This window comes from Dermacentor variabilis, chromosome 1 (assembly GCF_050947875.1).
Source record: "Dermacentor variabilis isolate Ectoservices chromosome 1, ASM5094787v1, whole genome shotgun sequence".
Taxonomy (NCBI): domain Eukaryota; kingdom Metazoa; phylum Arthropoda; class Arachnida; order Ixodida; family Ixodidae; genus Dermacentor; species Dermacentor variabilis.
Genome location: NC_134568.1, coordinates 214,026,093 through 214,039,195, shown reverse-complemented (window position 1 = coordinate 214,039,195; position 13,103 = coordinate 214,026,093). Strand labels below are relative to the sequence as shown.

At 50.7% G+C, this 13,103-nt stretch overlaps 1 protein-coding gene across 2 annotated transcripts in view; it reads right to left on the bottom strand.

The window, feature by feature from the left end:
- The window catches only part of Rhp (GTP-Rho-binding protein rhophilin), a 225,301-nt gene that overhangs the window by 107,350 nt on the left and 104,848 nt on the right, over positions 1–13,103 (bottom strand). The window contains exon 1 of one of the 2 annotated variants that reach the window (XM_075704427.1): positions 11,985–12,451. The exons of the other annotated variant lie outside the window; for it this stretch is intronic. Coding sequence (XP_075560542.1) covers positions 11,985–12,023 — 39 coding nt within the window. The 5' untranslated portion in view covers positions 12,024–12,451. Of the gene's footprint in view, positions 1–11,984; positions 12,452–13,103 lie in introns of those variants that run through there. 2 annotated transcript variants of the gene reach the window in all.

Below are 13,103 nucleotides of genomic sequence, written 5' to 3'. Positions count from 1 at the left end.
CGCGTTGCGCTAGTTAGGCAGCACGACTGCACGAGCGCATTGTGTTGTATGTTAAAGCTACCGAAGTTTGCAAGAACTGATATTGTTGGTTATATGTGGCCCGGTAAATCCTCGCACCAGCTGTCGCGCACTTCATGTTTTTACATCTATTTTATGCGTGGCTTCGCACATGTTTAACTGTTGCTAGTTGCTCCATGCATAACTCTTGTTGATTCTTTTGAGCTGCGAAGTTTTCACCTTGCCTTGCTTGTAAAGGGTATAAATCACGCTGTGTCTTATCGGAATGATACCATGGAAGTGCTTCTTTAACAGCTTTATTCTTTTCGCCCGAGGGCATCTTGGATCCATAAATACTTCGTTTAGCGCAATACAACGGACACAAGAAAGGCGACAGGACAAGGCGCTACTCCTAGCGCTAGGAGAGTAGCGCCTCGTCGCTACTCTCCTAGCGCTAGGAGAGTAGCGCCTCGTCCTGTCGCCTTTCTTGTGTCCGTTGTATTGCGCTAAACGAAGTATTTATGGATCCGCACCAACTAGCCCGCCAACGCATTGGGCATCTTAGATATTGTGTTTTTTGGTAAATGTGTTTAGAAAATAGGTAGTTCAGGGCGAGAATTGCTAATAGTTGCTGCATATGATATTTTTGTTCCATTTCTCGCTGAAAAGTTCGCGTCACATTTGGGAAGTCATCACACCTCGATGCTGCCTGAGCAGACTTAACACGCCGAGTGATTCGTTTGTTTCACAACGTAGTTCCTTCTTGCATGTGAATTTCGTTCTCAACTGAATTCTTTCTTCCTATACTTACGCTGCAGAGGATTAAACCCGGCCTTGCCGCCAGCGCTCATCTACTTTGACTGGCGCTGCTCTGCCTTTAAATATATCATGTGGCACCTCTGTCTAGTAATATAAAAAAAAAAGTACTGAAAAGTCAGTCAGTCTTTAGCTTTGTACGCTTCCAAGCAGCTCCCTTGGGGAATTTAAAATGGCAGAACTGCAGCGGAAAGGGCAGTTCATCGGCGTATGCAGCAGAATTGCACCGGCGGTGCAGCACTAACACGCGCTTTTATTAACCCTTGGGGACTTCGTTGGCTAGTGTACGCGTTTCCATCAATACATTCGCAATTACTCTTCTTGAGGCAACTTCGACTGCACTTATTCGCCGATGTCACACGTATTCAACGGCAGAAAAATCACAAAGGCATATGCAGACATCGCACCGCACGGATTTGTTTAATATAAATCTGCACCAACGACGGGTGCTCATTATTTAGGTACAGAAGCAGCATTACGGCAAGGGTAGAATTAAAAAAAGAACGATCGAGAGATCGCATTATTCAACAACATTTATCGGCTAGTGAACATAAGCTCCACTTCATGTAAATGGGGTTCATGGCGTTTGTCTGCGGGACACACCTGACACGTATGTGGACCATGCTGTCCCAAACACCGGCAACATCGTGTTCATACCCGCTCCCACAGAGGTCAGCGTCTTCCCTACAGCTGTCACCGCAGAAGAAGCAGCCTGGCACCAGAACAAAGGAGAAATCGCAGTCGCGAATTTCAGCCATTCGTGCTGCAAAGGGTTGTCGTCTGCTACTGATCCCGCGTGTACTGTTGGAAGCGCCCGCTAGGAGGCTTTCAGTGGTGCACGAGGCATATAGGTACTGTAATATAGGCCCGGCGCCTGCTAGAGCGGTTCGGTCTTCGGCATCGTCTCGTTTCCACATGCGTTCTCTACTGATTTGTCACGCCTGCAGCGTGCGTCGCCGGGGATGGTGCAACTCAGTGGGACGTCGATATGTGAAGCTAAATGTACAGAAGCAAAAACCGAAAGGTTAGAGCAATTCCTCCGGCTCTGGGCTCATTTACACCGACAGCAGCAGACCTTCGCATTGGACACCACGATCGTCTCAAGAACTTTTCTTTGCCCCATGCACACTTCGTTGTCTCCTTCCCCTATGTTGTACTGCCTGCTGTGGCCTCTGAAATGCATGCGCAGACGCCACCCATCTCGGAGCCTGCTTGACGGGCCCACACAAGTTGACGCGATAGCCACAGGGGCGTGAATTCGATCCCCAGTGGAGGTGGTGGGCTGAGTTTGTTTATATTCACCTTATGGCGAAGTTGGGCAAGTGGCCTCAAGACTACTCGACCATCAAACACAGCTTCGAGCTTTCTATAACTGATCTAGACTGGCTTTGATTGTCAAGATTCCCTTGCAAGAAAATTAATTTGAATTTGAAAATTTGATCTGATCGTACTGATTTTAACGCAGTAAAGGACGATGCGTATATAACAGACATACTGCAACTGCCGCTGCAGAAACAGTTGAGCAGTTCCGTTACCCCTGCTTCACCGTCGGCGTTGCGTATCACTGGCACTGGTCAATCCGCCCCGCCCGCTTTCATTAGGAAGCCCATTTAATCACTGAGCTTGCTAGCTTTTTAACCAAGGTTTGAAGCCTCGCACCTTGAATCCATGGTCTTGCGCGCTAATAACACAGTTCTTTAGAAGTCATTATCATCTCAGCTGCCCGAGGTGCGTTTGCAATGCAAAAGGCTTGCAATACGACATGTCAGCATCGAGGCAGAATTATACGAGTGGAATTCAATGTACAGCGCAAGGACACAAGACAAACAGGAGATCAGACACACATGGCGCTGTCTGTCTTGTGTTCCTGCGTTTTAGTTCGAATTAAGCATCGGAAACAAGTTGAAATTTACAAACATCGAGAGGAAAGTCCTCTATATATACTTACTATACATGCTACCACCATACAGCCTATAGCAGCGCCTATTGGCTCCGGCACGTTGGGTACCACTTCTGCTGCTTATTGCGGCATATTTTTTTTTTTTTGCTTCTTTCTTGATCGAAGCACACGAAGCCTGAGAATGCACAGAAGGCGGGCGCTGACGAAACCACGCGGAAGTCGGACTACGAGAGCATCCAGGCGCCATATGCATGTCTGCAGAGGAATCCCTCCGTGTGAGCGTCGGTCCGCTCAACAGCGAAAAACGGAGGAGGCCGCCGCGGCCACTTGTTCCTTTTCCTTCTTCTTTACTTGGCTTTTTTTTTTTTTAAGACGACCGAAGCATTCGGTCATTTCTTTAGGACGAGCCGACACAAAGAGAGCCCCGCATGGAAATATGACGGAACGGAAGAATGGTCGATGAAAAATCCAGCCCCGCAAAATAGGGGGAAGGGAGGCGAATAAGAGGGAGAAGGAATAGCTGTTCAAAAGAGGTCGCAGACTGTACGGCCACGCGCACGCCCCGTAGAAACGAGCAACCGTGCCACTGCGATATATCCATACGAAAAGGCGAAGCAGGGGCCGTTTATGACTGAGCAGTACGCGCCCGTTAACTATTCGTCTTGATCATTAGGGGGGAAGGCTCTTGCAGATTCAAAGCCCGTTTTGTTTACAGTTCAATGTCGCGCTTTGCGTCTCCACGCAACAGGAAGGTCCTTTCCGGTAAAGCGTTGTGTCTGAGGATGTCCGCCACAAACGCGCGCGACGCGGCACAGACACGGGCGCCACACGTGAAAGGTCGTTTCCTGCAGCTGCGCAATGATTATTTTATAGCTGCTATGGCCGCTTTCCCTACCTCCGTCTATACGCCCATTCAGATTTACGTCTAAGTAGAGAGGGCCCTCACCGTCAGGGGGCATGAACAGACGCATGAACATGCGGTTCATGCCAATTGCACCACTTTCTTTGTATACGCCCTGTGCGTGTGTTTCAGCTGCTACATGCACTACTGCTCTGTACTGCCCTTTTTAAGAAATGTTGATAACTATACCAGAAAAAAGAAAAAAAAAGAGTTGACTGCCGCAGTTATTACCGTTCACACATCACCGCTAATTTTTTCTAGGTACATTTTCCTAGTTTGTTCTCGCTACGGCTGATTAACAGTTGTGTGCTGTACCTGATGGTGCACGTATGCATAAACATAGAGTTATCGAAATTTAGGCTGATAACTCCGTGTATTTATCCCAATGCATACGTGGTCACCGGTCCAAAGTTTGACCCGAAAAGAACGGTTATCAATACACATTACAACAGAAGGCGTTAGTAGGCCATATTAAGTGAGCAGCGCGCGCAGCGAGATGCGCGAGGCAGACAGGATGGCCTCCGCCCGAGTGCATCGCGGAGCTGCAGGAGCAAACCTTCTCTTCTTTGTCCATGTGCTATATGTGTTGCGGACATTGTAAAATCCTGCCATATTGTCGAATTCGCCATCTTGTCGGCTATGATTAGTCCAGAGGGCAGCTACGGTATCTATGATTGGCTCGAAATGTCGCCCTTACAGAATTCGACAATATGGCGATGTCCTCAATAGTAATCCACGTCTAACGCGCGCCACGTATATATGACACAAGCCTTGCTCGATACATGAGCTGGCAACCAACTGAAACGGTGACGCCACGCGGCAACAATGAATGGTTTGAGACGAAAGTCTTGACGTAGTTCCTGCGCGCGCCGAACATATGGAAGCCATATATTGACAGGGCCTTTGGTGCGTGATATCTATTAAGCGGAATATTTTAAATCTCTGAGTGGCTGTCAAAAGCTACGCATGCAGGTTAACTGCGCTTGCATGTATACATACGAGCGATTTTGCGAATTCTAGCCAAGTATTGCGGGTGCATGCTGTCGACACTGTTAAATTCCGCCATGTTGTCTAATTCTGCAATGGCGGCGTTTTCAGCCAATCAGAGAGGCCGTATAGCCAACCTGTCGGCCAATTAGAGCTGACAAAATGGAGAATTCTACATTATGGCGGACTTTTACAGTTTCAAGAAGAAGTGGCGTCTAATATATGGCAGCCATGACATCATGCAGCCCGCAAACACATAGCCTTTGACATGGAGGAAGGAAAGAAGTAGAGGAGAGCATCGCGCGGTATACGATTGAAGCCAAACGTGTCGGTAGAACACTTGATCGTCACATCAGAGCGCGCCGTATACAATTTAGTGCTCCTGCTTTGCAGGAAGAGCTACGGCAGGGGAGCAGAACGAGTTCGTATCGATTAAAAACTACCCGAAGCAAAGATTCCCAGTCAATACGCCTAGTTTCGCAGCTATACAGGTCACGTGTTGGGCCGATACCGCGAGAGGAAAAGCGATGGGAATGGCTTCACGGGCCTCTTCGTTATCCGTCCCTGCAGGCAGTCCCTGACTGCCCGAGGCGGTGCTTTCAGTCAATGAGCGTCGCATGCGCGGCATCTCGGGCAGTCCTGGACGACAAATTGAAGAGGCCCACGGAGAGTTGGCTTGGCTGAGTGATGTAAAGCTCCCTCCTATAGCTCTATTTCTCCTGCGGCATTTGAGAGCGATTTCTTTTGATCCGTCACTGGGGCGTGGATTTGGACACCACCTATAGAACCCCAGGTTCAAAAACCCGTTTAGAGAGCTAGCCGACTGGTACTAATAGCCAACGAGATCGCAGTGAAGGTGCCGGTCAACGACAAATAATTCACTGACGGAAAGTATACGCAGGGCCACCGAAAAATCATTGCTTCCGAAGCGAAGTCTGATGCGTTGATCTTTCTATCTCTTACGGCCCCTATCCGGCTATGACGCAAAATGGAGATGGCACTCGGCAACACCCCTCACGTGATCGATCTCATCATCCCACGCCGTACAGACGGTTAAAAGGTGGTTTCCCAAAGCTGACAGGATGCGTGCGAGGCGGCGGCCAAGCGTATCGCGTTGTAGACCCGTGGCTCCGCGTGCGCGTATGCGACGCAATATCCCGCGGCGGCAGGCGCCACCACTGCAGGGCCCGGCCGGAAACGGCAGGCCCATAGAGGCTTCGGGATTTCAGCCCGAGACGACACCAAACCGCGTGTACCGTTTCACAACGGTGCCAGGCGATGCAGCTCGCCGAGAAAGCACGCCGCGCGCGCACTAACCACAAAGCAGCGAAAACTCTGAGAAACGGCAAACATGATTCCATGGAAAGTAAACCGAGAAGACTCGGCCCAAGACTTCGGTATCACATTCTGCGACCCATCTTTCAGCTCGTGTACGCCGCATACCAGCAAACACCTTGGCACAGCTACGGGCGGCCGCCAAACTTGGTCGTCTCGCTCTCGCGTCTCTTCAGTTTCGCCGTCGAATGCTGTTCACCCCCTCGGCTGTATACCGTTACACCGTTTTTCGCTATATGGTTGCATCTCATTTCTTCTCCGCCGCTTCTTTCTTAGCGACGGCTTCCGCGTTTTCCCGAAACAAGCAGAAGAAGGCGTGTCGTGTTTCGGTCGGCATCGTTTTTGCGGAGTTTCGTTCCCTTTCGTCCGCGCTCCGTACCGATAGCAAGAAGAGGGGCGAGCATGCTACTTTCTTCCTTTCTTTTTTTTTTCCTCCTTCCGCGGACTGCAGTAACAAAAAAAAAAAAGGAAAGAAAGAAAGAAAGAAAGAAAGAAAGAGGAAAAGAAAGAAAGAAAGATAGAAAGCGAGTCGCCCGGAGAGCAATACTTCTCCCTTCTTTCTGTGAGTGTGTGTGAAACTGCTGGGACGTCATCTGTGAGTCAGTAAATATAAAATCAAAAGAGGTGAGAAGTGTCAGGAGAGTTGTGCGCGCAACGTGATTACTTCTAGCTAGACGATTTTCTGTCCTCTCGAAAGTTCCATTAAAACGAAAGAAATAAATAAATAAAGAGCGACGAGAAATAAAAGTTATGCTCAAGCGCTGCCCAGGCGCTTTTTATGTATTTTTTTTTCTTGGACGCCGAAAGAACTCAATTTTCTAAGCAGCGGGGTGGAAGTGGCACTGCGAAGTGGCTCGTTGGCATAAACTTTCGACGTGAAAGGAAAGCAGAATGCGCGCTCTCTTTCCTGTTGGCATCCGGGTGGCACAAACGACCGCGAAGTGTGAGTTATACGCCCGGATGCTAAGCGTCCAAGCACGCGCCGCATTCGACATGCGAAAAGAATCTGGCATTCTCGTATCGCGCACGCAATAACTATTCGCGGGTTAGATCCGCGAGGAAAAAGTACGCAACGTGCGTTTCATTGATGCTCTGTTAACCACGGCAAAGTGAGAGCTGGTGAAAGCGCAGAATACAGGGAGCCTTAGTGTTGTATTCTGAGCTGCACGAGTTGCGAAGCGGAAGAGAGCTGTACAGAGCCATGCTCACACCTCCGAGTGAAAGTCCAAAGAGACCGAAGTGTCAAAAGAGGCTGAAAATAACGAGCTAAAATGGCACACCTACACTACTCGTCGTGCTTGCTGTGGACGCACTCCTTATGTGAGATCTTCTCACATATACATGGTACGCGAGAATATAGCGCCATTCTGTCCAGCTCGCTTTCTTTTTTTTTACTCCAATCGTTCGGTCATAATAGAAAGTTCAAAACCTCTTCTCGTTCCTCTTATCTTAGTTCTTCTTATCAATTGGTCACCGCGCGAAAGGAAGAAAAGAGAGATAAGGGTGGCGCTAATGAAAGGACGGCAACTTTCCAAGACCTTACCCCCTACAAGAGGTTAGAAATGACCTTCCTACAGCACGTGATATTTCTAAGCCCGTACTGCAACCGCCGTTCGTGTTGTGCGCGGTTCGCTAGACAGGAGTGCTGCGGCGCGAGGCAATTGACGTCCTTTGCCCCGTCGAACCCGAGCCGCCTTCGCCAATGGGAGTGTGCGACCGACGCGGTCATGACGCGAGGGATCGGGAATGACGAGGGGTGGCGCGTTCCCCTTAATGGGAAGCCCTGCACTTTCTTGCTCCGAGCCACAGGAATGCAGCCAGGAGGAGGAAGCGGCCACAAGCTGCTTCCTCGCGCTCGCATATACCTTGCGTGGTCGCCGAAGCTGCTGAAACATTATACCACGCCGTCTGTGCTGCATGTTTTCTTTCTTTCTTTTTTTTGCTAGTAACCAAGCACGCTCTGTTTCAAAACCTCCAGCGCTTGTAACTCAACCGCGCGAAATTTCGCACATTCTCTCCCTCTCCCTCTCTCTCCCCCCGCCGTCGACGCTCGCTGTCACAACGCTTCCTAAGGCGCGCGTGCAGGCGCGGGAGCTGCGCGAAATTTCGCCGATGCAAACAACAAGGATTCTAAAATGTTCGCTGCGTGCCAGGTACAGCCGCGAGCAAAAGCAACCGGGACAGAACGCCGGGCGCATCGCTGTCATTTGCGTTCCTGTGCCCCAGCAGTCCGCTGTGCGCGAAGGCAGTTCGTAGGCCTTCTGGCCCGGTTACTCGCGCTAGCCAATGTACGAGGCGCATGCAGAAACGTAGTAATATCCGGATCCCCCGCGGAGAGAGAAATCAAAGAGTGCTATATATGTGCAGACAGCCAATCAACAAGGAAGCGCGATCAAAATGACCCGGCGAAAAGTCGAATCCCAAACTCGATTTCCACACGCCGTCCGACAGACTGACATGGCTTCTGTACTTGAGTCAACTGTTTAGATACTAACATCGCGTGTCTCGTATAGATAAGCACGCAGCATGTGACCGAGTTTCTCTCCTGCCGCGAGCGTGCTCCGGGGCCGTATATACAGTCACGATGGATCATCTTCGGGGGATATCACTTTCAGCGCGCACTGACTGGCTAGGCTAAGTGGGTGCTGCTACGAAAATAATGATGCACCTCCCATCACTGTTACCTATAGCTCCGCGTGCTTTGGCAAGATGGCCGTCACGTGGTCCATGTGCTGAACGTTACGCCACGCGAAAGTGATCTGAAAGTGGTCGATCAAAATTACCTAGCGCTGGTGCCCGTGACTTATTCACACCATCATACACTATATGCGCATGAATGTGTACACGTACCGTGATAGAAACTACCCGATAAAATGTTCCACAGAACGCCGTTAAACGTTCTACTTGTGGTGGAATGCTTGCCAAGCTTGTTACTAGCTTTGGAACATTTTTTGGAAGCGGGACCAACCGGCCACTCTTAATTCAATCTATTCTTCCCTTCCCACACTTCGATCTGATGAACTGGCCCGAGTCTATGGACTATAATTAACGGCCGAGTCGTCGAGTCACAAAATCCGGACTGATGTCGTGACGGTCTGCGCCACAAGTTGTAGGACAACCTCACAGGGACAAAGTTCGTCGCACCGGTCGTCGTAAAAGAAATGAGCCGAAACGACGCTCCGTCGCAAGCAGCGGCTCCATAGCCCGCACGACAGAGGGTCGTAAGCGGCCAACAGCGACGCCTGGGCAAGCAGTTCGTGTAGTTGAAATATAGCGACTGTTCTCTATTAGGCGTGCTCGACGCCTGTTCCGCGCAGGCGTGGCCCGTAAACTACACGGCCTCTTCGCAGCTGGCTCCGTCCGGGATTGTGCCTTGAGTGGTGTTCCCACGGCTCTGGTGCCGGTCGTAAGACACCGTGTGCAGCACTACATGTTCGATGATGCGCCTCACATAAGCCCCCCCACAAGCAGATGGCTTCTCAGAAAAAAAAAAAAAAGTGCGATTCGTCAAAGCGTCACTGCTAGGATACCGCTTCGAGCTTCCGTTGATAATTATCGCCGATATGCGAATATAGTACATATCATAGTAGATAGTAAGACATCAGCATAGTATCTGGTAAAGCCGCCTAAAGCAAAATATTTTTTTTTTGCCCCATTTATACCGCAAGCAGAGACGCAGTCAAAATTATCTATCTCCGTGATTATACTGCACGGAGTCGTATATCTTAAGGCGACCGAAGTAGTCATGACGAACTTCAGCGCCATGTTGTATGCGCGCGCTCAAGAGAGGTTTAGAACGCACTGTATATAGCACGGCGCAATGTGCGACGAACGACTTTTGATTTGCGAGTGCGATCTTTCCGTTTTCGATCCAGCAAATAAATTTCGGTATAATTCAAGGCTACTAAACTTAGCGAAATGGAACCACCGTGGTTGCTTAGTGGCTATATGGTTTTGGGCTGCTAAGCGCGAGCGCGGGATCGAATCACGGCCACGGCGGCCGCGGGACCAAATACGAAAACACCCGTGTACTTAGATTTAGGTGCACGTTAAAGAACCCCAGGTGGTCAAAATTTCCGGAGTCTCCCACTACGGCGTGCCTCATAATCAGGTCGCGATTCTGGTACGTAAAACCCCATAATTTATTTTTTTTAGAGAAATTGAGAAAATACGTTCATATTGGCAGCGGAAATTCATGTGTACAGCCGCAAAGGGGTCCTAGTCAAACGAATAGATGGGGGGGGGGCGAAAATGGTGAGGGGGAGGCGACAAATATTCGATCTCTAATTATTACATACATAGAAAATGGCTTGCGTTTTGCGTTCCAGACAGCCAAGTATCTTTGCTTCTGACATTAAAATCGAGAAAGTGCAACCGAACATGCAAATTCTTAACGAAACTGCTCAGCAAACCATGAGAAATGAGGGTTGTAGAGATGTACTCGCCGCTCAGCGGTAGCTGCCACTTAAATGCCGGCTACATCTTTTCTGTTTAATACCGAGCCACCTTTGTAGATCCAGCTAATTACAGTGCATGAACTGTAACATCATTTTATCCCACGCAAAAGTATTGACGGCATCTGGAGGAGGGCTTGTAGGTCACATTCTTCACGCCTGCAGCCGCTACGCTCCTCTCACGTGCTGTTACAAAAGGTTGCGCAGCAGTTCTGTAGCATGCGCGTGTACATCGCCCTCGTGCGCGGAGTGACACCGACCGAGCGTCCGGCACTACCAAGGCGGGTATTTCATCAGGAAGTGTGCGGGCACTCGTGGTCGTTTGTGCGCTTGTCACCTTATCCGCGGCCTATCAACCGGTATACATTATATCATGCGCGTACTGAGGCCAGATTACATCTAAATTTTTTACTAAAGTCAGCACCTCCACTCGGCCTTCTTTAACTCTGGTGTAATAAGACGGGTGCAAGTGGGCGGGACAGACGGCCCATTATGTGTGCATCTATATACACGTTCGGAGAACGCTCGCTGGTATATCAAGATCAGCGTGCGCTGGTGAACAACACATGAGTGAGACAGCAGAGTATGCTGAACACTGGACAGCCCCGCCCGGCGAAGCATTACGCAGCAACGAATGGGGACAGACAGGCGCCTCGCAACAGCCACCGCTGTGCGGGCCCGGTGCGTAGCCTTGAGCGTGCACGCAAGGTGGTGCTGCCAACGGCGCTGGCCAACAGCGCCGTTTGCTCAGGCGTCCACGGCGTCCGCCCATTCGGGGAGGGGTGGCACCAGGCGAAGAGGAAGGAAGCCAAGCACGCGCCGTTGGACAGTTGCTAATAATCTCCATTCGCTGTCACCAAAAACAAGACAATCGGAAGATGCGGTCATCTTTTGCCCTCCCGCCAGTTCGTCCAAGCAATACATACTGGCACAGCGTGTAATAACGAAGTACGCCTCAAAGCCAAATATCGCGGTGGTACCCCTGATGCCGGTCTGCTTACGAGGCATAACCGCGTTCATCTGCAATGTATTCGGCATATTTGGAGCTAACAATGCCACCAATGATGCTTACGAGTAAGATTCCAAGACTGCTTCTCACTACACAGTATAAGCCCACATGTGCCCACTTATATCAAAAAGTTGCAAATAGCAGCAGACTATGACACACCTTCAACCACAACGCAAAACCAACACGAAACAGAAACTTACGGTGCAAGTTTTAAGGGAGCTGTAAAGGGAAACATTAACGTGTGAGCGAGACACGCTACTTGGAACAACGTCACGTCTAGAAACATTCTTCCGAACAACGTGTCTCTTTAAGTGTTCAGCCGCCGCGTCTTTCATTAAGTTTCTTTCATGGCCTCGGAGGAGTCTGCCAGTTTCTCCGCAAGTGTCGCCAAGTTGTACTCTCCTCTGTACAACGAATGTCACCGCATACGGAACGAAGTGCAAAGGCGAACTGCATGGACGCATGAATCCCCTAGATCCATCAAAATACACTCTGCACCTCATCGTGTTCGTTCATTGCACTTTCGGGCTCAAATGAGTATGACAGCAAGGACACATCGCGCGAACATGTCGACAACGCACTCACCCGTTTACGGAATTGGGGGTAACGCAGACTGGAAGCCATCGTTCAGGTGGTCGCACAATGTCGGCTACCAAAGCAGGAAACAAAAAAGGAAAAAGGAAGTTTCACAGCCGTGATTTCGGTGAAGCGCTCAGTCGAAGCGCTCAGCGTCCCGCACTTTCCAAGCATAGGGGCATGACGCGCAAGGTTCCAAAGGTCCGGAAGTATGGGTGCGTCCTGTCCAGCAGCGGTCTAGGGCCGTTGTCACGAGGTGTCGGCGACGACGACGTCTGCCCGAGGCGCTCGGATGTCGCTGCGACGGATCGCAGTGCGGTGTATCGTTTCAGATTCGATCGCTGTCGCGGGTGGGATGCGTCTGGCGAGGTTCCCCAGGACAAGCGCCGCCAGCGGCGTGAACGAATGACAACGCGCACACACGAGTCCGCGCGACGGAGACGACACTCGACGAACCTCGTCGGCGTGCACGTAGAGGGGAGAAGAAAGGGGGGGGGGGGGATGACGTGCGCGACAGAGATAGACGTAGGGAAACGAAAGAGCCTTTAACGAGCGAAAGCCGGCACGGAACGGAAAGGAGTTCGGACGGTGGGGAGAGCGAATGTGGAAGAAGAGCAGAACATAAAAACGTCTCGAAAAACAAAGACAGCAAACAAGGAAGCCAGCCAATGAAGAGCGCCGCGAGCGCACCTGTGCGACTTTCTCTTTTTCTCTTTCACCGCCCTTCCTCCCTCCGGAGTGTTTCTGTTTATTTTTTTCTCCTCTCGCAGCGCGGTGCCCGCTCGCTCGCCGTAGATATGCGCAGGCACGCACGCTGGGCGCTTCTCTGTCGTGACGCGTGTGCACATCGCTTGCCGGCGATCGACGTCACTTGGCCGCAACCTCCTCCGCGGCTCGTCCTCCTTCCCCGCTAGCCAGCTATGATTCAGTCCGGCTCCCGCGTGGCCAAGCCAAATTATACACCTATGCGCGCGTCCAGCGCATGCATGCCGCGGGCGGCGACGTCCACAGTGTACCGACCTCTGACTCCGCGCGAATACCAAGCACCTTCTGATGCTGGCGCTGAATACAATACCGCGCATAATCCCGATGACGCAGCTCGTCGAGCGACGTAGTAAGCTTGGCACA